Genomic DNA, 27,157 nt, shown 5'->3' with positions numbered 1-27,157 from the left:
GAGGATAAAAATCCCATAGCAGGGAGATGAAGTAGGGAAACTGAAGACACTTCATTCTAGAAAGTCTCCATCTCTGCTGTTTTTCTGTTAGGTCTCATTTACTCATGTTCTGTATTTTTCCTCTGGATAAGCCAAACTATGTTCCCACTTCCAAGGGGAAACAAAGTTTATCATTCTCTGAGTTTTGTCCTAGGCCCCTAACACCTAGTAACCTCCGAGAACAGCCAGATCCTGAACACGTCCAGCACATCAACTTCAAACAAACTTCAGCTGACGCTGGCATCAACACCCCCTGCCTTTGGTACCTCATGGAACAATACCTACGGTTCACCTGACATTCGCCTTTTATCGGACCCTACACTGGATTCCTGAAGGAACACGGACCCTACACCCCTTTCCAATATAAACTCCAAACCCCCTTCCCAGTGGCCCAGGCGCTCCATCCACTATTCTTTATCTGTAACTCACACCATTTGGTAAACTCTGTTTCTACATTCTCCAGCTCATATTGAAATTCAGTCCTACATGAAGCCAAGGACCCTCTTGACTGGTCCTGCAGAATCCTCTCCTGGGCTCTCTGACCCTGCCTGCATCGATCTCACTCCATCACACGCACTGTGTTCTTTGGATATCGCTAACACTGAATATTCTTAAAGTATAACTGCAGAATAAGCCTTTAATTACCTCATTTCATTTAATTCTCCTATGACCCAGTAAATGAGTTATACTCCATGACCCTGCAGTATGTGCCAAAAAAAAAAAAGATTATCTTCTGTTTTCGATAACCAATCTCTTCTTTTTATCCTCCAATCCTCCTTCTCACTGTCAAAATACCTAAATAAATAAGCATATAGATTAAAGATCACATATCTTCTCCAGCGTGAAAACATTAACTTGAGGTAAGTCTAAACTCCCTGTTAGGACTGTTTCTTCCCTCCCAATAGATCTTCCCTTTTATTCCTCCTTCCCAAAAGGGCATGTGACACTGAAGAAGCTAGGTGTCCACATGTTGATGGAGGGAGGCTCTCCTCGTCTGGCCCATATTCTGCCTTCTTGCACATTGCAGGCCTCCACTGACACTTCTATCATTCCGTCATGGTGTCCAGCACAGGTGTCTGTCATATGACATCAGCCACTCATGCTGGTGACCACAGATCTTCCTCTACCCAAGGTCTCAGATTCCTGTTACCCAGGAGCCTCCATATTGTCACCCCATGTCTCTTCTTGTCAGTAGAATCTCTTAGAACGACCCTATGACCCAGCAATTGCACTACTAGGTATCTATCCAAATGATACAGGTGTGCTGTTTCGAAGGGGCACATGCACCCCAATGTTTATAGCAGCGCTATAGCACTCCTCATCAGGGGAGCACCATGTATCTTAACCAAACGATCCAAAAGAAAACACAAATAAATGGTGAGTGTACATTATTTCTGAATGGGTAGACTCCCTGAGTGCTGATGTCATTTTTAAATGACGTTTTAAGAGTAAAGCAGTACTGAACCTGTTTGGGAAATGGTGGAGAAGTAGGGGGACCCAAAGTTCCCTTGTCCCTCAGACACAGCAGTGTTGAGACCAAAGGACTTAGAATTCCAAGAGTCCGGCCTGCAGAGTGACAGAGATATCTCCAGGGACCAAGGGGACAACCTGGTGGGCCAGAGGTGCATGATTGCAAACTGGGAGAGATAAAACAGGTCGCGAGGCATGGATGGGAGGAATCCCCTTCTGCAGAGAGACAAAGGGAAGAGAAAGACAGGCTGGGGAAGTGTAGGACTGTATCTGGACAAGAGAAAAACCACAGACCAGGATGGAGAAAGATCCGATCTCTAACTGCAGGGCTTTCTCTGGACTGGGGTCAGCTGCTCTCTTCATGCACCTGAGTTGGAGGGGAGCCAGCCCCGGGCTCAGTAACTAGTTCAGAGGCACAGTCCACAGTGGGAGAAAGCAATCCCCTCCCTGGAGTACTGTGGGAAGAAGGTATATAACCATTGACAGGAAAAAGACTGCCTGCACCTGCCAGTCAGAGACCAGATATGAGAGGCGCAGAGCGGCACTTCCCCCGGGGGGGAGGGGGGCGGGGGGGAGAGGGGAGGGGTTAGCGCACAGAGCAGGACCCTTTAAGACATTGGGGTTTAAATCCCAGTCGAGCACCAGGGAGGCACGGGAGTTGGGAGAATGGAACACACCACCTCATGAGTGCCTGCAGCACTGTGAGGATGGCCTGAACAGAGTGGTTTGGGACACCCAGCCTGTAGAGGAAAGACTAGGGTGTCACCATTTCTCTCCCCATCACCAACAAGGTGGGGCTTCAGGGAATGGATAGTGAGCCCACAAAGGAGGCAGGACCAGCCTACAGCAAACAACGCCTCTCCACGCCTGGTAACTGCATATCTACTAGAGTGGGATTGACAGCGACCGGACAGCCCCTTTGCCAGATGAGTGCTGCCATCGGTTCCAAGGCACCCAGTGGTTTTGTATTTCCTGATTTAATTCTTGGACAATTTTTATTATATATATTTTTTTTCTTCCTTTTCTCTTTCTTATTTCTTCCCTCCTCCAGTCTAGTTATTCTGGTTGTTGGGTTGTTAAGCAGACATATTTAATCTATCCCCTTTACGCCTGTTCTATAACTCCTTCTTTATTTTCCTCTCTCTTTCTGGATTAAGCTGTACAGTTTCTCTGCCTGGTCAATTTTATTTTATTTTATTTTCCCCAATCCTGTCATTTATCTCTTTCTATGGGATGAAGCCTCTTCCATCAACACCAACTCCACTCCACCCCATTGTTTTGTTGTAGCTGGTGTTCTGGGTTTTTTTTTTTTATTTGTGTCTTTGGTTTTTTGTTTTTGTTTGTACGTTTTTGTTTTTTTGCATTTTGCTTGTTTGCTTGCTTTCCCAGTGCTACTTCAACAAACAAATCAAAGCACACCTGGTGGAGGGTCCAAAACATTACTACAAGTAGGGAGATAAAGCAAACAAAGTCACAACAACAGAGAGCAGGAAACACACTCCAATAAAGATCTCCTGAAGGGCAAGGCTCTGGAAAGTGTATGAGCCCTCTTTAAGATAGTAGTGCTCACAGGTGCAAGACCCATAACAAGTTTTGAAACACATAACAGACAGAAAACCAGCCAAAATGATGAAACAGAAGAATTCTCCTCAAAAAAAATTTCAGGAAGAAATTACAGCTAAAGAATTCCTCAAAACATATATAAACAATATAATTGAACAAGAATTTAGGATAATAGTCATAAGATTAATCACTGGGCTTGAAAACGCATAGAAGACAGCAGAGAATCTACTGCTACAGAGACCAAGGAACTAAAAAATAGTCATGATGAATTACAAAATGCTGTAAATGAGGTGAAAAATAAACTAGAGGCAGTGACAATGAGGATTTAAGAGGCAGAGGGTAGAATAAGTGAAATAGAAGATAAAATTATGGAAAAAGATAGAGCTGAGAAAAAGAGAGATAAAAAATTCTCGACCATGAAGGGAGAATTAGAGAATTAAGGGTTCAAAGTGATTCAAAGAAACATAATATCCGTATCATAAGAGTTCTAGAAGAAGAGAGAGAGAAAGGGGCAAAAGGTGTACTTGAACAAATAATAGCTGAGAACTTCCCCAATCTGGGGAAGGAAATGGACATTGATATCCAGGAGGCACAGAGAACTCCCTTCAGATGTAACAGGAATTGATCTTCTGCATGACATATCATAGTGGAACTGGCAATATACAAAGATTAAGAGAGAATTCTGAGAGCAGCTAGGGATAAACAGGCTTAACCTACAAGGGTAGACACATGAGGATAGTAGCAAACCTATCTACTGAAACTTGGCATGCCAGAAAAGAATTGCAAGAAATATTCAATGTGCTGAAGAGTAAAAATATGCAACAAAGAATCCTGTATCCAGCAAACCCGTCGTTCAGAAAAGGAGAGATAAAGGTTCTCCCAGACAAACAAAAACTGAAGGAGTTCATCATCACTAAACCAGCCCAACAAGAGATCCTAAGGGAGACTCTGAGTGAAATGTTGCAAAGACCACAAAGGACCAGAGACATCACTACAAGCATGAAATGTACAGATAACACAATGACTCTAAATCCATATCTTTCAATACTAACACTGAATGTAAATGGACTAAAGGCTCAAATCAAAAGACATAGTGTATCAGAAAGGATTAAAAAAAAGACAAGACCCATCTATTTGCTGTCTACGAGAGACCCATTTTAGACCTGAGGACATCTTTAGATTTAAAGTGAGGGGATGGAGAACCATCTATCATGCTACTGGAAGTCAAAAGAAAGCTGGAGTGTCCATACTTATTACAGGCAAAATAGATTTTAAATTAAAGGCTGTATCAACAGATGAAGAAGGGCATTATATCATAATTATGAGGTCTATCCATCAAGAAGAGTTATCAATTATAAACATTTATTCACCCAAATTGGGAGCACCAAATGTATAAAACAATCACAAACATACTTAATCTTATTGGTAAGAATGTGGTAATTGCAGGGGAGTTTAATACTCCACTTACACCGATGGACAGATCATATGGGCAGAAAATCAGTAAAGAAGCAATAGCCCTGAATGATACACTGGGCCAGATGGACTTGACAGATATATACAGAGCTTTTCAGCCTAAAGCAGCAGAATACACATTCTTCACAAGTGCACAAGGAACATTCTCCAAGATAGATCACATACTGGGTCACAAAACATCCCTCAATAAATACAAAAGAATTGAGATTATACCATGCACACTTTCAGATCACAATGCTGTGAAACTTGAAGTCAACCACAGGAAAAAAGTCTGGAACACCTCCAAAAGCATGGAGGTTAAAGAACATCCTAAAGAACATGAATGGGTCAACCAGGCAATTAGAGAAGAAATTTAAAAATATATGGGAACAAATGAAAATGAAAATAAAACAATCCAAACCCTTTGGGATGCAGCAAAGGCAGTCCTAAAAGGAAAATACATTGCAGTCCAGACCTATCTCAAGAAACAAGAAAAATTCCAAATACAAAATCTAACAGCACACCTAAAGGAACTAGAAACAGAACAGAAAAGAAATCCAGAGGCCAACAGAAGAAGAGAAATAATAAAGACCAGAGCAGAAATAAACAATATAGAATGCAAAAAAAAAATTTTATTTTAAAAAAAAATTTTAAAAGCATGAGACCAATGAAACTAAGACCTGCGTGTTTTTTTTTTTTGAGAAAATAAGCAAAATTCATAAACCCCTAACCAGACTTCTCAAAAAGAAAAGAGAGACGACCCAAATATATAAAATCATGAATGAAAATGGACTTATCACATCCAATCCCTCAGAAATACAAACAATTATCAGGGAATGTCATGAAAACTTATATATCAACAACTTGACCACCTGGAAGAAATGGAAAAATTCATAGACACCCACACACTACCAAAACTCAAACAGGAAGAAATAGAAAATTTGAACAGACCCATAACTAGTGAAGAAATTGAATTAGTTATTAAAAATCTCCCAACAAATAGGAGTCCTGGGCCAGATGGCTTCCCAAAGAAATTCTAAGACATTTAAAGCAGAGTTAATACCTATCCTTCTCAAGATGTTCCAAAAAAATACAAATAGAAGGAGAGCTTCCAGACTCATTCTATGAGGCCAGCATTACCTTGATTCCCAAAACAGACGGAGACCCCACAACAAAGGAGAATTGCAGACCAATATCCCTGATGAACATGTATGCAAAAATTCTCAAAAAGATTCTAGCAAATTTAATTCAACAGCATATCAAAAGAATTATTCACCATGACCAAGTGGGATTCATTCCTGGGCAGCAGGGCTGGTTCAATAGTTGCAAATCAAACCATGTGATACATCACATTAATAAAAGAAAGGATAAGAATCATATGATCCTGCCAACAGACGCAGAAAAAGCATTTGACAAAATACAGCATCCTGTCTTAATAAAAACTCTCAAGAAAGTCGGGATACAAACAACATACTTTAACATCATAAAACCCCCATATGAAAAGCCCACAGCTAATATCATCTGCAATGGGGAAAAACTGAGAGCTTTCCCCCTGAGATCAGGAACACAGCAGGGATGTCCACTCTCACCACTGTTGTTTAACATAGTGTTGGAAGTCCTAGCCTCAGCAATCAGACAACAGAACAAAATAAAAGGCATCAAAATTGGCAAAGAAGAATTCAAACTTTCAAGTTTCACAGATGACATGATCCTCTACATAGAAAACCCAAAAGACTCCACCAAAGGTGCGAGAACTAATACATGAATTCAGCAAAGTCGCAGGGTACAAAATCAATGTACAGAAATCGGTAGCATTTCTATACACCAATAATGAAGCAACAGAAAGAGAAATCAAGAAATTAATCCCATTTACAATTGCACCAAGAGCCATAAAATAGCTAAGAATAAGCCGAACCAAAGATGTAAAAGATCTGTATGCTTAAAATTATAGAAAACTTATGAAGAAAATTGAAGAAGACACAAAGAAATGGTAAAACATTCCATGCTTGTGTATGGAATCACAAAAGACCCCCAAATAGACAAAACAATATTGAAAAAGAAAATTAAAGAGGGAAGCATCACAATCCCAGACTTTAGCCTCTACTACAAAGCTGTAATCATCAACACAGTGTGGTATTGGCACAAAAACAGACACATAGACCAATGGAATAGAATAGAGACTCCAGAATTGAACCCACAACTGTATGGACGACTCATTTTGACAAAGCAGGAAAGAGCATCCAATGGAAAAAAGACAGTCTCTTTAACAAATGGTGCTGGGAGAACTGGACAGCAACATGCAGAAGAATGAAACTAGACCACTTTCTTACACCATTCACAAAAATAAACTCAAAATGGACGAAAGACCTGAATGTGAGGCAGGAAACCATCAAAACCCTAGAGGAGAAAGCAGGCAACAACCTCCTTGACCTCAGCCACAGCAATTTCTTACTTGACACATCTCCAAAGGCAAGGGAGTTAAAAGCAAAAATGAACTATTGGGACCTCATCAAGATAAAAGTCTTCTGCACTGCAAAGGAAACAATCAACAAAACTAAAAGGCAACCGACAGAATGGGAGAAGATATTCACAAATGACATATAGGACAAAGGGTTAATATCCAAAATCTATAAAGAATTTATCAAAGTCAACACCTGAGAAACAAATACTCCAGTGAAGAAATGGGCAGAAGACATGAATAGACATTTTTCCAAAGAAGACATGCAGATGCCCAATGGCCACATGAAAAGATGCTCAACATCACTCATCAGGGAAATACAAATAAAAGCCACACTGAGATATCACCTCACACTGGACAGAGTGGCTAAAATTAACAACTCAGGAGGGCACCTGAGCAGCTCAGTCAGTTAAGCATCTGACTTCGGTTCAGGTCATGATCTCACGGTTTGTGAGTTCGAGCCCGCGTCCAGCTCTGGGCTGACAGCTCAGAGCCTGGAGCCCATTTCAGATTCTGTGTCTCCCTCCCCTCCGCTGCTTGCACTCTGTCTCTCACACTGTCTCAAAAATAAATGAAAATTAAAAAATACTCAGGAAACAACAGATGCGGGTGAGGATGAGAAGAAACGGAAACACTCTTGCACTGTTGGTGGGAATGCAAACTGGTGCAGCCAGTTTGGAAAACAGTGTGGAGATTCCTCAAAAAATTAAAAATAGAACTACCCTACGACCCAGCAATAGCACTACTAGGAATTTATCCAAAAGATACAGGAGTGCTGATGCATAGGGGCATATGCACCCCACTGTTTATAGCAGTGCTTTCAATAATAGCCAAATTATGGAAAGAGCCTAAATGTCCATCAACTGATGAATGGATAAAGAAGATGTGGTTTATGTATACAATGGAATACTACTTGCCAATGAGAAAGAATGAAATCATGCCATTTGCAACAATGTGGATGGAACTGGAAGGTATTATACTAAGTGAAATAAGTCAGTCAAGAAAGACAGATATCATATGTTTTCACTCATATGTGGAACTTGAGAAATGTAACAGAAGACTGTGGGGGAAAGGAAGGGGAAAAAATAGTTACAAACAGAGAGGGAGGGAGGCAAACCATCAGAGACTATTAAATACAGAGAACAAACTGAGGGTTGATGGGTGGGGGGGTGGGGAAGAGGGGAAAATGGGTGATGGGCATTGAGGAGGGCACTTGTTGGGATGAGCACTGGGTGTTGTATGTAAGCAATGAACCACAGGATTCTACTCCGAAAACCAAGAGCACACGGTACACGCTGTATGTTAGCCAATTTGACAATAAATTATATTAAAAACAAAAAGAGTAGGGTAATACTTAGCAAAATTCCAACACTACTCTTTATGACAGTTTATTAACTTATGTTAGAAATTATGACATGGTAATGAAAAAGAAAAGTATATCATCAGAAAATATGTCATTTTGCATAAGTCAACTCATGTACATACACTTGTATAAAACAAGATTATGTCTCTTTCAATCACTAGGAAAATGGTGGCTATTAAATAAATGACCTTGGGCCAATTGGCTATCTGTTAGAAAAGTACAGGATACTGGTCTTACAGCATATATTAAGTATTCAGATTAAATAAGGATAAGCTTTATGAATACATGAAAATACTTGTCGTAGCAATATTCTAAGTTAGACACAAAACCTAGAAACCATAAAATTAAAGGTTGACTTCTTTGATTACCTAAAAATTAAAATCTTAAATATCAAGAAAGCCCATAAGTAGTTTTGCATACATTAGGAATCATCTATTTTAAGATGTCAAATCAACCACCTGTTATGACCTGCTTTTTGCTCAAGAGCTTTGGAATTTCTGAATATAAAACAAAAACCATTTCATAATCATATGCCAAATCAAAGAAAGAAATACTCTCCTGATCAGTACCTGAGGAATTCCAGCAAATGGAAAACAGGGCACAGATAGAAAATGATATAAAGGCACATATATATATTTATTAATCACTGAGGTTTGTCAATAATGAGCCAATTGTAGTCAAAGATGAAATTATACACTTCAATATATTTATTTCTGAAAGTGCTTTCTTAAAATAGTTTGCATTGCTTAAAATTCTATTCTTCATTCATATCCCAGATGAACTTCAAGGGAAAATCTTTCATTTTCCTTTGGAAAATCTTGTCAAACCTTTCATTCTGCTCAACAGTCATGTGATTTTTCCAGTCTCCAATGGTACCTGGGAGGAAAAGCAAAGAAATTGCCTCAGTGAAGATTCTGGGATGAGGGAACATGATGCCCTAGAGTTGGGAGGAACATCAGTTTTTAGTTTTTTATTTTCCTCCCCACTGAGGCCCCAGTTGCTCCTGCATATGACCATGCCCTGCCTCTCCCACCTTATGGCCAGCGAGGGGGACACAAACTCATCATGGCAATTAGGTTATAATTTAAGTAATTAGCCCAACTCCTCAGCTGTCAGCCACAGGGAAAAGGAGAAAACTCCTGCAGCTTGTTTACTATTTTGTTCCAGGTTAGCATGGGCTAGTGTTAGTTTACAGAGGTCCTTTAAAAATTCCCAAAATCAGATTTCCTTGGACAAATATTTACTGATGAGGACATGGATGCTCAGAGACATTTTTAAAATATAGCCAAGCTCATACCGTTTGGAATGGCTCACCTATAATTATTCCATCTGTACTCACTGTAGGTTTACCAAAGTCTTACTTAAACTTATAGACACAGAGTTGTGATGACAAAAGAGGCTGATAGAAGAAGAAAGAAAAGAAACACTGATTGTAAAAGCACATGGAAGTGTAAACCAATAACTGAAACAGACTGAAATACTAATGAAACTGAAAATACAAATAGTGCAGGAATGGTAAAGCTAGGGCAAATGACATTCCATTACATAAGACGTAAAAGAAAAGTACGTGTCTGGGCAGAAGAAACATAAGAAAATGTTCCTCGCTTCCACAAGGAAATTTGGCTCCTGCTATTTGTCTCCTTGGCCATTTCAGTCTCATTTGCAGGTGGGTTAAAGATGTATAAACAGAAAATTTTCTTTTTTCAAAGAAAAAATTGCAAGTACAATGATAATGGCAGCTGAGAGGAGTCATAACATCTACAACATGACAGGGTATGCCGAGAGTAACAGGAAGGGGACTCAGTTTGGCTTCGAGTTACCAATGATTCACATTGTTGAGCTGAATGGATAAAGATCTATAAATAGATTTAGTGAAGGAAATACTCATGTAGAGAAATCAAACCAAATATTTACTGTTACTATACATGCAAGCATAGAACCCTGTGATTAAGTAGAAAATTTATGTCTAAAATTCTGTATTATAGATGTCCCATGTACTGTTAGAATATCACAAAGTATGAAGTGGAATGATTGTATAAAATAATAAAAATATTCTAACATGTTCAAATTTATCAGTTTATGAAAGTCAATTCATTTAAAAACTCACTCAGGATGACGTAAGAGATATTGACCTAATGGAGATATTTCCATACATTTTTATGACGTAAGTTTCTGGTAGTAGAGGACACATGATAGTCATGCACAATACAAGAGAACAGCAAAAGTGTGTTGTTAAATCAGTCCTGGCGGAGGTTTGGGAAAAAATAGAGATGGAAGAGCAGCCAGTGATGGCCAACAGACCCACCATTAAACTCATCATCACATGTGCTCATCCCATGTTAATGGGGGGAAAGAATCTAACAGTAAATGAACATCCCTTTTGTGGCAGACATTGTACTAGTCTTTGGTGGAATTCTAGGGGCCATGGAGAAGGCCTTATGATTTTAGATTATTAATCAGATGCATTCAGGGACCATATGACATATAGTCTTTTGAAGAGCACCAAGAGGAAATCATGGAAAATCATCTGTCTACAGAAGGGCACTGGGCCATGAGAGCTCCATGTTATAAAAGTAACCCAAGAAGCTGAGAAGCTACATTTTAATCCACTCATACCATCGTGTAGGACAGCCATTCACTGTTCAACCTCACCTTTGCGAAGGAAATGACCTTTAGCTTCTAACCCATATCGGGTCTTTATTATATTCTTGTAATTTGCCCGTGGGTCATATTTCATGTTCTGAAATGTGGCCTGTCTCACAATGGCATCCATTTCCTCCTCACTCAGCTCTTTCCCCAAAAACTTGCAGACTTTTGACAGAGAACCTTTGAGATCCTATAATAAATCACAGTATGATAAATTATTCACATTATAAGAAAGACTTACACATGAGTCACAACTAAATATCATAGGTACTAAGGCTGGTTTGATAAATGGAGTTGACTAGGTATTTATCCAAGGGATACAGGTGTGCTGTTTCGAAGGGGCACATGTACCCCAATGTTTATAGCAGCGCTACTGACAATAGCCAAAGTATGGAAAGAGCCAAAATGTCCACTGGCAGATGAATGGATAAAGAAGATGTGGTATATGTATACAGTAGACCATTACTCAGCAATCAAGAAGAATGAAATCTGGCCATTTGCAACAACGTGGATCGGACTAGAGGGTATTATGCTAAGCAAAATTAGTCAGTCAGAGAAAGACAAATATCGTATGACTTCAGTCATATGTGGAATTTAAGATACAAAACAGACGAACACAAGGGAAGGGAAGCAACGATAGTATAAAAACAAGGAAAGTGACAAAACATAAGAGACTCTTAAATATAGAGAGTAAATAGAGGGTTGCTGTAAGGGGTGTTGGTGGAGGATGGACTAAATGGGCAAAGGTCATTAAGGAAAGTACTAGTTGAGATGAGCACTGGGTGTTATACATAGGGGATGAATCACTGGCATCTACTCCTGAAATCATTATTGCACAATATGCTAACTAACTAGGATGGAAATTTAAAAAGAAAAGAAAAGAAAAAGCCAATACAAAACTTGATAACATACATAATGTTGAATGAAAAAATAAAACAATTTTAGAAGAAAAGAAAAAAAAGAACTAGAGCTGACCATAAGCAGTGACTTGCTTATCTTTCTTGGTAAATTAAACTTTGACTTGTCCACCGTTTTAGAACACATTTGGGTTAATTTTAGGAACGCTCATATTTCATTTTATCTGTGGTAACTTGGCAAGTATTTGGGGAGTAGCTATTGTGTCAAACACTGCCCTGCATGATGGTGCCGGTGATCAGAGGCACAACAGGGGATCAGTGCTGGGAATTCAGTAGTAGGACCTATGGGCCGAGAGTAATTGTGTAACAGATTTCAGAGAAAGTTTCAACAAAGATGAGAAATTTGTTCTGGGGATTAAAGCAAAAACAGGAGTTTTCTAGGTAGACAAACTAAAGGTATGGAATCTAGACAAAAGAAAGAATATCTGCAACACTGTGGTTGCATGGAAGGTATGAAATATCAGGTCATAGGGTATTAGAAGTTGAGTTTCCCTGGAGCTATATCTGACAGGCTTTGGGTGAGAAAGATGGGAGATGAGGTTGGAGGCAATGGATGGCCCATATTGTGAGGAAGGTTGCAAGGCTGGCCAGATACTTGAATCTCTTATTTGGTAGGAGATATGGTCTCAACAAGACAGTCTAGTCTCGCTGTCATGATATTGGGGCAGCTGGAACCCAAACTAGTGAAAACTATTCATCGGCCCTTCATCTTGCCTGCCTTTGAACTCTTTGTCTTCTTTCTCGCTAAGAGATCCCTGGGGGGGGGGGGGGGGGTGTCCTGGCAGCAGTGCCCAGGCCCATTCTAGTAATGATCCTGATCGATCTAAGACCCTCATGGCAATCCAATTGTCCTCTACAAGACATTAGTCTGGGGTGGTCACATGACACCATTTTGGCATTGAAACAGAAAGAGGAAATGAAACAGAAACTTCTGAGAGGGATTTTCCTCATGGAGAAAAGGTGCAAACAGTGCAAGGCCAGAAAGCCCTTTTTCTCCCATTTCCCTTTATTTCTCCCATGCATGCTATCACCTAAGGACATGACTTTGGAGCTACAACAACCATTCTTCTAGTATGAGGGGAGACATCATAACCACACCAAATATGATATGAAGGAAAGTCAGAAAATGCAGGGACATTCTCTACATGTCTGAGCTGCCACACCCAGCATCAGGATGTCCTACCTCTGGAATTCAGCCAATAAGCAGTAGAACTTCTTCTGTTTTAAGCCACTTGGACTTGACTGTCCAGGAGCTGAATTCTTTCTAATCACACACAGCCATTTTCATTTAATTTTTCTTGCAATGCTTAACCATATACAATGCAGACAAGATTAAAATTTCCCAAGAGGTGCAACATAACATGTAGAATGTTACTAGATTACATAGTGCAGAAAACAGACTTAACAATCCATGAAAGAGAGACCAATAACCTGGCTCAAAATAATCAAAGATATGCATGCCCACATACATCAACAGACAATTCCTCACACAGAGACAATCTTTGAAAAGAAAGCTCCAGTATGCTTTGGAAATGAACACCTGGTAAAGAAAGCTTAGAAGTGATACTGGAAGAACGTCTCCTGGTACACTGTATCTGGGATCTCAAATTTGATATCGTCCTTTGGATGTTCTGAGCATGAACCTTAATATTCATTCGGCCAGGATGACTTACAGCTTCAGAGAAGTCACTAATGTCACATTTCTCACCTTCTTCATCTCCTCATACATCAAGAACTGAATGTTGAAGAGGCTTTTGTGCTCATACCAACCTTTGATGTGGTCAAACCAAAGGCTTCCCAACACTGTGGGGAGAACAGATACATAATTAGGTAAATATGCTGAACCCGTTGAAAATAAGATACAGTATTAGAAGATGCAGGATGCCTCAGTAACAAAGAAGGAAAAGGAAATGTGCTGCTAGATTTCAGATTTCCACTCGCGCCTGGTTGTGGAAAAACCATCCAGCTTCCACCACGAAACAATTACATGACTCAAGGAGAAATTGGTCTCTTAAAAGCGCATTTCATATAGACAGGAAATCACCTTAACATGGGGTAAGAAAAACCAAAAGGGAACAGAAGAAGGAATCCTCTGCTTCTTCCTCTCGCTGATTCCAAAGGCACATGGAGCTATTTCCCTGCTGCGTGGAACATGAGGACTTGCTGATGAGTCACTGCAGCTGGGCACAGTGCATTACAGACTAATCTGTTAACTCTGCTGTTCCAGATCATCATCCTCAGAATCAATCCTAACGATGTGAGGTTGCCTGGCTGGCCCACTGAATAGAGCATACAACGCTTGATCTCGGGGTTGTGAGTTCGAGCCCAAAGTTGGGTGTAGAGATTCATTAAAAAACAAATAAAAGGGGCGCCTGGGTGGCTCAGTCGGTTAAGCGGCCGACTTCGGCTCAGGTCATGATCTCGCGGTCCGTGAGTTCGAGCCCCGCGTCGGGCTCTGGGCTGACAACTCAGAGCCTGGAGCCTGTTTCGGATTCTGTGTCTCCCTCTCTCTCTGCCCCTCCCCTGTTCATGCTCTGTCTCTCTCTGTCTTAAAAATGAATAAACATTAAAAAAAAAAAAAATTTTTAAAAAAAACAAATAAAAATATTTTTAAAAGTACTTTTTAAAGAAAAGAATGTAGAACGGAACTTTGTCAAAAAGCTGGGAGGTGCCCCCTGCAATACGCAGTGCAAAGTTCCCAACCAGTATCTAAACTGAGATGCTTCTCCCTTAGCTAGAACAGAAATCTGTGTGCTAGTGAAATATTCTTTTCATATTAGATGCACATATTTTCTGGTGGTATGACTGAAATCTTGACACTGTCCTGAGAGGGAGAGAGAACGATCAGTGTTTGCAACAGTGGCTGAACTTGGTTACCCAAGTGACCCTACCAACTAGCTTCATATGTTGATTACTGACCCATGCAACTCTTGTTCGGCATCCTCTTTCCCTCTGCCATTCACTAAGTCTAAAAACACCACAAGACACCAGACTTATTACTTAGTTTATAAAACTTTAGTTACCTTTTCCTTCTAGAAATTGTTCCATAAATTCCTCAAAGGAACTTGTAACTTGTAATGTCACATTCTTTGAAAAGTGGAAATATGAGCACATAACGTCCTTAGGGTTTCTGTATATGTAAATAATCTGCAAAGAAAGGAAGTATTCAATATTTCTGAATCTTTCATTCTGTTATATTTTTACCCTAATACCTTACAATTGGATGAAGCCTGTTAGTTGAACTTCAGTCTCCTAACCATATCATATCATGCATATATTCAGCTCTCTTTTGTATTTTGCCTTATTCCCTGCAATGCCTCTCTCTTCACAATTGGCCTAGTGACTATCAATTACTCCTCAAGACATACCTCACATGGTACCTCTTCTTAACTCCCCCAGAGAGCGACAATATTCTCTTGTTCTTACATCAACAATCAAATATATGTGAAAATGCCTTTTAGCTATAAATCATGGCAATAGGAAAAACCTACTAAAATGTTTTCAATCATCTTAGAAACTTTGGTGTGTTTTTCTTGTTTTTAATTTGGTTTTGAGAGAGAGAGAGACAACAAGCAGGAGAGGGGAAAATAGAACTGTTATTTTTAATTTTTTAATGTTTATTTATTTTTGAGAGAGACAGAGCATGAGCAGGGGGGAGGCAGAGAGAGAGGGAGACACAGAATCCAAAACAGGTTCCAGACTCTGAGCTGTCAACACAGAGCCCGACTCAGGGTCCCAACCCACAAACCACAAGATCATGACCGGAGCCAAAGTCAGACACATAACCAACAGAACCACCCAGGAACCCCGAGAGAGAGAGAATCTTAAGAAGCCTCCATACTCAGTGCAGAGTCCAACATGAGGCTCTATGCCAGGACCCTTGGATCATGATCTGAGCCAAAATCAAGAGTCAGATGCTCAACTGACTGAACCACCCTGGTGCACCTAGAGTGTGTTTTTTCTGATGCCCCAGTGTATGGTTTACATCGTTCTTATTTATATACCTTCACAGTGTAAAGCACAAATACTGGGCAGACAGAAGTCACCAGTTCAGTATTTTCTGTATCAAAAGAATATGGGATTCATTTTAAAAATTGTTTATTATAACCAATCAGAAGGTATAATTTCATAAAACAATTAAGCAACCCAATGATGTTAGAATACAAAATATAATCAATATCTGTCCAACCCACAATTAAATGGCTTATTCAGCATGTGTACAGAATATTCAGGGGCTCTGTATAAAACCTAAGGCTTGTATCTTCATTGTGAAATGGCATGTGTATAGTTTGTTAGTTCCTGAGAGAGGAAGCTTCCAGGTTCATTATAGGAAAGCTTTTATTCATTTTCCACCTCCCTGCACATTGCCTGCTTAAGCTAGGAGATGACCTAATAGATGTCAGCCCTGAGTGATCCCACTGCACTGGAAATAGAGTCTTTCACTCAGGGGATTTACTTGATGTTACCAAAGTGGTGGATAACATCAAATAAATATCAACAGCCGTTGATATTTCCATAAAGAAATAAGAAATCCTCCTAAATGTGAAGGAAAAAGTTCTTTTCACTCCCTTGCTATGATTCTTCATGTCTCTGGCTTTGGATTGGGGAATGGCTTCTTCTCATTAATCCATATACTTATGTAAAAGTGACATCTACACAATGGGATAGCTGAGTAACTTATGCCACATACTTGATCATACCCCTGTTAAGTAGATAATGATACAAGTTATTAATAGAGGAGTGTTTTGAAGATAAAATCAAAATTCCATTTGGATATTTGAGTTCCATATTTGGATCATAAAGTCCATAGAGATATTTGAAATCTCTATGGATATAATATAGGAAATAGTAAATAGTTTACATTAGTCTAGAATTAAAGGGAGAAATCAACTGTACATACGTTGTATTTAAAGTTATGTGATTAGATACTATAACTGGGGTATTAATTACAGAGGGAGAATACACGGGAATCCTCACTTCTCAAAGGTTAGAGGAAGAAAGGAAGAAGGAAGGAACAGTATCTCAGAATGTTATTGTATATGTTTAAAAAAAACTCAAATAGATTAAAAAAGACTAAGTAGAGAGGAAGATGGCGGCGTAGGAGGACGCTGGGCTCACTGTGCGTCCTGCTGATCACTTAGATTCCACCTACACCTGCCTAACTAACCCAGAAAACCACCAGAAGACTAGCAGAATGGAGTATCCGGAGCCAAGCGCAGACGAGAGGCCCACGGAAGAGGGTAGGAAGGGCGGCGAGGCGGTGCACGCTGCACGGACTGGTGGGAGGGAGCTGGGGCGGAGGAGCAGCCTGCCGGCCAAGCAGAGCCCCTGAGTCTGGCTTGCAAAAGCGGAGGGGATGGACGGAGTGTGTTCCGACAGCAAGCGCGACTTAGCATCTGGGAGGTCATAAGTTAACAGCTCTGCTCCGAAAGCGGGAAGGCTGGAGGACAAAGGGAGGGAGAGTTGCTGAGCCCCTAGACGACAGAGCTATTTGGTGGGGAACAAAGGCACTCGCCAGCACCATCTCCCTCGCCCATCCCCAGCCAAAATCCCAAAGGGAACCAGTCCCTTCCAGGGAACTTGCTTGCTCTGCACAAATACCCAACACTCTGCTTCTGCGGAGCCACCCCTCTGGCAGCGGGTCTGACTCCCTACCGCTGCCACTGGGCCCCTCCTGAAGTGGATCACCTAAGGAGAAGCGAGCTAAGCCTGCCCCTCCTGCCCCCATGCACCTTGCCTACCCACCCCAGCTAATATGCCAGATCCCCAGCACCACAAGCCTGGCAGTGTGCAAGTAGCCCAGACGGGCCACGCCACCCCACAGTGAATCCCGCCCCTAGGAGAGGGGAAGAGAAGGCACACACCAGTCTGCCTGTGGCCCCAGCGGTGGGCTGGGGGCAGACATCAGTGCTGACTGGGGCTCCGCCCACCAACTCCAGTTATACACTACACCACAGGGGAAGTGCCCTGCAGGCCCGCACCACTCCAGGGACTATCCAAAATGACCAAACAGAAGAATTCCCCTCAGAAGAATCTCCAGGAAATAACAACAGCTAATGAACTGATCAAAAAGGATTTAAATAATATAACAGAAAGTGAATTTAGAATAATAGTCATAAAACTAATCGCTGGGCTTGAAAACAGTATAGAGGACAGCAGAGAATCTCTTGCTACAGAGATCAAGGGACTAAGGAACAGTCACGAGGAGCTGAAAAGCGCTTTAAACGAAATGCAAAACAAAATGGAAACGACAACAGCTCGGATTGAAGAGGCAGAGGAGAGAATAGGTGAACTAGAAGATAAAGTTATGGAAAAAGAGGAAGCTGAGAGAAAAGGAGATAAAAAAATCCAGGAGTATGAGGGGGAAATTAGAGAACTAAGTGATACACTAAAAAGAAATAATATACGCATAATTGGTATCCCAGAGGAGGAAGAGAGAGGGAAAGGTGCTGAAGGGGTACTTGAAGAAATAATAGCTGAGAACTTTCCTGAACTGGGGAAGGAAAAAGGCATTGAAATCCAAGAGGCACAGAGAACTCCCTTCAGACGTAACTCGAATCGATCTTCTGCATGACATATCAGAGTGAAACGGGCAAAATACAAGGATAAAGAGAAAATTCTCAAAGCAGCAAGGGGTAAACGTGCCCTCACATATAAAGGGAGACCTATAAGACTCGTGACTGATCTCTCTTTTGAAACTTGGCAGGCCAGAAAGGATTGGCACGAGATCTTTAATGTGCTGAACAGGAAAAATATGCAGCCGAGAATCCTGTATCCAGCAAGGCTGTCATTTAGAATAGAAGGAGAATTAAAGGTCTTCCCAAACAAACAAAAACTGAAGGAATTCGTCACCACTAAACCAGCCCTACAAGAGATCCTAAGGGGGATCCTGTAAGACAAAGTACCAGAGACATCACTACAAGCATAAATCATACAGACATCACAATGACTCTAAACCCATATCTTTCTATAATAACACTGAATGTAAATGGATTAAATGCGCCAACCAAAAGACATAGGGTATCAGAATGGATAAAAAAACAAGACCCATCTATTTGCTGTCTACAAGAGACTCATTTTAGATCTGAGGACACCTTTAGATTGAGAGTGAGGGGATGGAGAACTATTTATCATGCTACTGGAAGCCAAAAGAAAGCTGGAGTAGCCATACTTATATCAGACAAACTAGACTTTAAATTAAAGGCTGTAACAAGAGATGAAGAAGGGCATTATATAATAATTACAGGGTCTATCCATCAGGAAGAGCTAACAATTATAAATGTCTATGCGCCGAATACCGGAGCCCCCAGATATATAAAACAATTACTCATAAACATAAGCAACCTTATTGATAAGAATGTGGTCATTGCAGGGGACTTTAATATCCCACTTACAACAATGGATAGATCATCTAGACACATGGTCAATAAAGACACAAGGGCCCTGAATGACACATTGGATCAGATGGACTTGACAGATACATTTAGAACTCTGCATCCCAAAGCAACAGAATATACTTTCTTCTCGAGTGCACATGGAACATTCTCCAAGATAGATCACATACTGGGTCACAAAACAGCCTTTCATAAGTATACAAGAATTGAGATCATACCATGCATACTTTCGGACCACAGTGCGATGAAGCTTGAAATCAACCACAGGAAAAAGTCTGGAAAACCTCCAAAAGCATGGAGCTTAAAGAACACCCTGCTAAAGAATGAATGGGTCAACCAGGCAATTAGAGAAGAAATTAAAAAATATATGGAAACAAATGAAAATGAAAATACAACAATCCAAATGCTTTGGGATGCAGTGAAGGCAGTCCTGAGAGGAAAATACATCGCAATCCAGGCCTATCTCAAGAAACAAGAAAAATCCCAAATACAAAATCTAACAGCACACCTAAAGGAAATAGAAGCAGAACAACAAAGGCAGGCTAAACCCAGCAGAAGAAGAGAAATCATAAAGATCAGAGCAGAAATAAACAATATAGAATCTAAAAAAACTGTAGAGCAGATCAACGAAACCAAGAGTTGGTTTTTTGAAAAATTAACAAAATTGACAAACCTCTAGCCAGGCTTCTCAAAAAGAAAAGGGAGATGACCCAAATAGATAAAATCATGAATGAAAATGGAATTATTACAACCAATCCTTCAGAGATACAAACAATTATCAGGGAATACTATGAAAAATTATATGCCAACAAATTGGACAACCTGGAAGAAATGGACAAATTTCTAAACACCCACACTGTTCCAAAACTCAATCAGGAGGAAATAGAAAGCTTGAACAGACCCATAACCAGTGAAGAAATTGAATCAGTTATCAAAACTCTCCCAACAAATAAGAGTCCAGGACCAGATGGCTTCCCAGGGGAGTTCTACCAGACGTTTAAAGCAGAGATCATACCTATTCTTCTCAAGCTATTCCAAGAAATAGAAAGGGAAGGAAAACTTCCAGACTCATTCTATGAAGCCAGTATTACTTTGATTCCTAAACCAGACAGAGACCCAGTAAAAAAAGAGAACTACAGGCCAATATCCCTGATGAATATGGATGCAAAAATTCTCAATAAGATACTAGCAAATCGAATTCAACACCATATAAAAAGAATTATTCACCAACCAAGTGGGATTCATTCCTGGGATGCAGAGCTGGTTCAACATTCGCAAATCAATCAACGTGATACATCACATTAATAAAAGAAAAGATAAGAACGATATGATCCTGTCAATCGATGCAGAAAAAACATTTGACAAAATTCAGCATCCTTTCTTAATAAAAACCCTTGAGAAAGTCGGGATAGAAGGAACATACTTAAAGATCATAAAAGCCATTTATGAAAAGCCCACAGCTAACATCATCCTCAACGGGGAAAAACTGAGAGCTTTTTCCCTGAGATCAGGAACACGACAGGGATGCCCACTCTCACCGCTGTTGTTTAACATAGTGTTGGAAGTTCTAGTATCTGCAATCAGACAACAAAAGGAAATCAAAGGCATCCAAATTGGCAAAGATGAAGTCAAGCTTTCGCTTTTTGCAGATGACATGATATTATACATGGAAAATCTGATAGACTCCACCAAAAGTCTGCTAGAACTGATACATGAATTCAGCAAAGTTGCAGGATACAAAATCAATGTACAGAAATCAGTTGCATTCTTATACACTAACAATGAAGCAACAGAAAGACAAATAAAGAAACGGATCCCATTCACAATTGCACCAAGAAGCATAAAATACCTAGGAATAACTCTAACCAAAGATGTACAAGATCTGTATGCTGAAAACTATAGAAAGCTTATGATGGAAATTGAAGAAGATATAAAGAAATGGAAAGACATTCCCTGCTCATGGGTTGGAAGAATAAATATTGTCAAAATGTCAATACTACCCAAAGCTATCTACACATTCAATGCAATCCCAATCAAAATTGCGCCAGCATTCTTCTCGAAACTAGAACAAGCAATCCTAAAATTCATATGGAACCACAAAAGGCCCAGAATAGCCAAAGTAATTTTGAAGAAGACCAAACCAGGAGGCATCACAATCCCAGACTTTAGCCTCTACTACAAAGCTGTAATCATCAAGACAGCATGGTATTGGCACAAAAGACACATAGACCAATGGAATAGAATAGAAACCCCAGAACTAGACCCACAAACGTATGGCCAACTCATCTTTGACAAAGCAGGAAAGAACATCCAATGGAAAAAAGACAGTCTCTTTAACAAATGGTGCTGGGAGAACTGGACAGCAACATGCAGAAGGTTGAAACTAGACCACTTTCTCACACCATTCACAAAAATAAACTCAAAATGGATAAAGGACCTGAATGTGAGACAGGAAACCATCAAAACCCTAGAGGAGAAAGCAGGAAAAGACCTCTCTGACCTCAGCCGTAGCAATCTCTTACTCGACACATGCCCAAAGGCAAGGGAATTAAAAGCAAAAATGAACTACTGGGACCTTATGAAGATAAAAAGCTTCTGCACAGGAAAGGAAACAACCAACAAAACTAAAAGGCAACCAAAGGAATGGGAAAAGATATTTGCAAATGACATATTGGACAAAGGGCTAGTATCCAAAATCTATAAAGAGCTCACCAAACTCCACACCCGAAAAACAAATAACCCAGTGAAGAAATGGGCAGAAAACATGAATTGACACTTCTCTAAAGAAGACATCCAGATGGCCAACAGGCACATGAAAAGATGCTCAACATCACTCTTCATCAGGGAAATACAAATCAAAACCACACTCAGATACCACCTCACGCCAGTCAGAGTGGCCAAAATGAAGAAATCAGGAGACTATAGATGCTGGAGAGGATGTGGAGAAACGGGAACCCTCTTGCACTGTTGGTGGGAATGCAAATTGGTGCAGCCGCTCTGGAAAACAGTGTGGAGGTTCCTCAGAAAATTAAAAATAGACCTACCCTATGACCCAGCAATAGCACTGCTAGGAATTTATCCAAGGGATACAGGAGTACTGATGCATAGGGGCACTTGTACCCCAATGTTTATAGCAGCACTCTCAACACTAGCCAAATTATGGAAAGAGCCTAAATGTCCATCAACTGATGAATGGATAAAGAAATTGTGGTTTATATACACAATGGAGTACTACAGGGCAATGAGAAAGAATGAAATATGGCCCTTTGTAGCAACGTGGATGGAACTGGAGAGTGTGATGCTAAGTGAAATAAGCCGTACAGAGAAAGACAGATACCATATGTTTTCACTCTTATGTGGATCCTGAGAAACTTAACAGAAACCCAAGGAGGAGGGGAAGGAAAAAAAAAAAAAGAGGTTAGAGTGGGAGGGAGCCAAAGCATAAGAGACTGTTAAAAACTGAGAACAAACTGAGGGTTGATGGGGGGTGGGAGGGAGGGTAGGGTGGGTGATGGGTATTGAGGTGGGCACCTTTTGGGATGAGCACTGGGTGTTGTATGGAAATCAATTTGACAATAAATTTCATATATTGAAAAAAAAACTCAAATAACATTTCCTAAATAGTAAAGTATCAACTTTTCTCACAGAACACCAAGGCCAAGATGTGTGTACAGCAGGTTGGGTTAACTCATCATCTTGATGCTATCATGGACTTAGAGTCTCCCACTTTTCTACTCTGACTTGTTGAATCTCCTCCATGTCCCAGATGGCCACTACTTTTCATCCCCATGGTCTCTTTAAAGAGTGAAGAAACCTTCTCCAAGAAGACATGAAATTTCTGAAAGAAGAAGAAACTTCTTTACCTGTGTCATTGCTCATAAGCTTGTCACTTACCTGTATCTGAATAAATCACTGCAAGATTCCTGGTACCAAAACCAGGCTTTGGACCAACTAAATTGTACCCTCTCCCCAGCCGGGGATTAAACTATCAGGCCAAAAGCACACAGAGGATACAAACCCAAACAAAATGAGAGTTCCGCTGACATGAAATATGAGGAGAGGAATTGGTTGCTGGATAGAGTATGCTCTAAGTGTCTACTGAGACAGGCTGATACCAGAAATGTCCTATCTGGAACAGCAGGAAAAGAAAATGTTTAAAGAAGTAGAAAGTGATCAATTATGTCAGATGTCAGTAATAGGCCAAGTAAAATGATCAAGAAATAATCCCTGCTTTTTGAAAATTATAAAAAATAAGTGACATTGAGGGGTGCCTGGGTGGCTCAGTCAGTTAAGCATCCAGTCGTGATCTCACGGTTCATGAGTTGGAGCCCCACATTGGGAACTGTGTTGATAGCTCAGAGCCTGGAGCCTGTTTTGAATTTTGTGTCTCCCTCTCTCTGTCTGCCTCTCCCTGCTTGTGCTATGTCTCTTTGTCTCTCAAAAATAAACGTTAAAAAAAAAGTGACATTGACATTCAGGATTCAATGAAAGAGTGGAGAGTGAGGCTAAATACTTTTAAGTTGACCTCAAACAGTAAATGAAGGAAAGTAGCTGAAAGTGAAATGGAGAAAGACAAGTTTTGTTTTATTGTTAAAATGTGCTACATGAAAACTTGATTTGGGGTCAAACAGAATGATCCAGTTAAACAAAAGGAAATCGGTGATGAATGAAAAAATGAATGTTACATTGTTCAAGCAAAATCTTTGAGAATAGAGCAAGTCTCTCAACAGTGGCACCATGGACATTACTCTCAGAAAACTCTTTGTTGTTGGGGCTACCTTGAACATCATAAGGCATACATCAGCATCCTGGGCCTCAACCACTAACAATAACACCATCACCACTCTAACCACAAATGCTTACAAATATTGCCAATATTCTGGCAACGAAAATATCTCCCATTTGTGAAACAGTGGGATAGAGAAAGCTGATCCAAAAAGGGATTCAAACCATGAGTGGAGGGGCAGATATGTAATAAGAATAGAAAGTGTCTACACACTCCACCTTTTCTTCTTAAGGAGGGAAGGCAGTGAGCGGAGGCTTTGGATATGGAGGGCATCTACTGGGAATGGTTTATTGGCTAGCCTTTTCCGGGATAGGTGAGCAGAATGCTGTCGAGCTTTGAGAACAGAAAAAAGCATCAAAGAGTCATTTTGGGAAGGGTGGAAGCAAAATAGTTTTTAAAAAGTAAAATGTGAGAATTGTGACCACAAATGTAAAGACAAGACACACTTTTTAAGTGTTTTGGTTTTTTCACATCACACTAGGACTTTCATGAACATAGGTCCTAATATACAACAACTTTGTTTCATCAGAGTTAGGTGTTGGCAGCTGATCATAACAGAGTTGAATGGAGGAAGAGATTTTGACAAATGGGATTTGAATGTGAAATATAGAGTCATTGGTGGGTTAGGAGAAATTAAAGATATGTCTGGACATGTCTTGTATGGACAAATGTTGAGTGAGAGGGAAGAAGTGGAGGGAGAGGGGAACTGGAGACCTGAAGGTGCCGACACACCCCTGCAAGGGACACCTGAAGGGAGTAGGAGGAAAAGGAGACAGCACTCAGATAACAAGGTGCTTAAAGTCAAGATTCATGTTAGGGCAATTACTGATGATCGTTTTTATAATTTATTCAATGTACATATGCATTGCGAACTCCATCTCTCTCAAGAATTTCCATTTTGGCCAGAAACACAGACAATAAATACACAGGTAAGTATGTATTCCATCAGACAGCAAATAGTGTCATTTAAAAAAGGCAGTTTATAACACATATGTTGTCTTAGAGGGTTACTGAAGTTGGTGGAAGAAAAAGTAGCTGGAGTTGAAGTCAACCCTGAGAGACCTGGCAGGGCTAGGGGTATGGGAGGAATACCTATTCATGGGAAATAATCCCATGAGTGACAGGAGAAGAGGTAGAAAGGAAGAAAATGAGCCAAGAGCTGAAATTATCAATAGATGGAGGTGACTGATCACTCAGTAGAGACAAATGATTTGCTCTGAACTTTCCTAGGACTTCCAATGAACTAGGTACATTTGAAGAGAAAGTGGGCAAAATAGTTTGGAAATGTCTAAAGGAAGCAAGGAGGGCACACAGAGAAAAGAAAAAGGAATTGTTAGCAGTTTATATATACTTGGTAATACAGCTAATTAAAAAATTAAAGGATATATAATATATAATGTACATGATATTATAATACATTCTATACATTACATTAAATACACACAAATATACTCTTTTATCTTTTAATGGATGTATTACTTATATAATCAGAAAACAAAGGGTGCAAGATAAAAATCTCATACTGTAAGATAAGAACACAAATGGCTATTGAAACTTTAAGTATGTGAAATGCCACATTTGCCAACAGCTAGATGAGTGCAGTATCAGTGTAATGAAATGAAATGAAACAATAAAAAAAGAGCAGTTATTTTTCAGCAGCCATGGTCTATTTCCTACCTTTGCTTTTTTGTTCTTCAGCCCCCTTGGAACCAAGTAGTATGGGAGGTGGGTAGCGAAGAGACGAGGAGATGGTCTTTCAACAAAATCCATTTTTCGAAAGTTGTACTCGAAGAAGGGGACTTGATCAACTGTTTCCAGATTCCCAATGCCTTTGCGATGTTCTTCAAAATAAATCAAGCTTAATAACTGCTGAAACCAGCTGGTTCCTGTAAAAGAAATAATTTCATTTTCAATGATGCACAAATTTCTCTAAAATGCATAGATGTGCCATCAGGTTTTTATCAGAGCTTGGTATTATAATAAGTATACTGATAATTTCATCTGAACAGAATTTTCATATAAAAAAATGCAGAATAGATGAAAGAAAACAAATATTGCTTTTATTTTTCCTTTAAAGAAGATGCTCCATTTGAAACTCTGTGGGCATTTGTCCCACAAATTTATTTTTTGACTCTTCTGTGCTTTCTTCTGCTTCATGTATGGGACTTTTGAACTATCTTCTATGCCTGCCTCTAGATTTCCTTCCACAACCCCACTCCTAGTACATCAGGTAATAGAAGCAAAGAAATAGGAATTTTACTGAAGGAGTCACCTCCCATGTTTTTCGCCATCACCATGTTTCCTACTGTGTCCATGATGTCCACTTAAGTAAATAGTGTTCATTATAAATCCCTAAAGGAGGCCCTGTGACCCACATGGAGACAGAAAGGAAAAGATGATGCCTCAATTTGGACCTTTCACTGTAAGTGGGATGTAAAAAATTCTTATGATGATTGTTTCTCTTAATTCCTATTAGAGTGGACGTTTGTCACAGAATAAGTGGGTGTCATCCCAAGGTGGGGCCTCTGGGATAGCTCTCCTGGGCCCACAGTAGAGGCAGGGCCTGCCTATACCAAGCCACAGCCTTCCACAATAGGTCACTGCATTCTACTGGAGCGGGGATAGACACTGAGGAACCCGATGGCCCCCTCCTCCAGACCAGTGTTGCTCATTGCCTGGATTAATTCTAGGACAATTCTTGTTATATAGATATATTCTTCCTTCCTTTTCTCCTTCTTATCTCTTCCCTCCACTAGGCTGGTTACTCTGGTTGTTGGTTTGTTCAAGCAGACATTTAATCCATTCTCTTGATACTTGTTCTACACCTCCTTCTTACTTTTCTTTCCCTTTCTCTGGAATAATCACCTGCATAATTTCTGTCTGGGTAACTTTATCTTCATTTCTTTTTCCTCACTGCTTCTATATTTTCCTTTCTCTCTCTCTCTCTGGATTAAGACTTTTAGTTTCTCTTCCTGGTCAATGTTTATTTTTTTCTTTTTCCCCATCCCAGTCATTTTTCTCCTTGTATGTGCTCTTCCATCAGCACCACCTATACCCTGTTCTTGTAGC

The 27,157-nt window shown here is 40.1% G+C and overlaps 1 protein-coding gene across 1 annotated transcript; it reads right to left on the bottom strand.

The window, feature by feature from the left end:
• Window positions 1–8,345: 8,345 nt before the first annotated feature.
• Window positions 8,346–26,403, bottom strand: LOC109260614 (amine sulfotransferase-like). The gene is made up of 6 exons (XM_053906486.1): window positions 26,349–26,403; window positions 25,766–25,974; window positions 14,932–15,055; window positions 13,617–13,711; window positions 10,998–11,181; window positions 8,346–9,221 (listed from the first exon to the last, which is right to left on the bottom strand). Exons 1-6 carry the CDS (start codon window positions 26,401–26,403, stop codon window positions 9,100–9,102), a joined length of 789 nt encoding a protein of 262 aa, XP_053762461.1. The 3' UTR covers window positions 8,346–9,099.
• Between the last annotated feature and the right edge of the window lie 754 nt (window positions 26,404–27,157).

The sequence above is a fragment of the Panthera pardus genome, unplaced genomic scaffold (genome assembly GCF_024362965.1).
Source record: "Panthera pardus isolate Hobbes unplaced genomic scaffold, ASM2436296v1 HiC_scaffold_180, whole genome shotgun sequence".
Classification (NCBI taxonomy): Eukaryota; Metazoa; Chordata; class Mammalia; order Carnivora; family Felidae; genus Panthera; species Panthera pardus.
The sequence above is the reverse complement of the archived record's forward strand: the minus strand, read 5'-3'. Positions and strand labels throughout refer to the sequence as shown.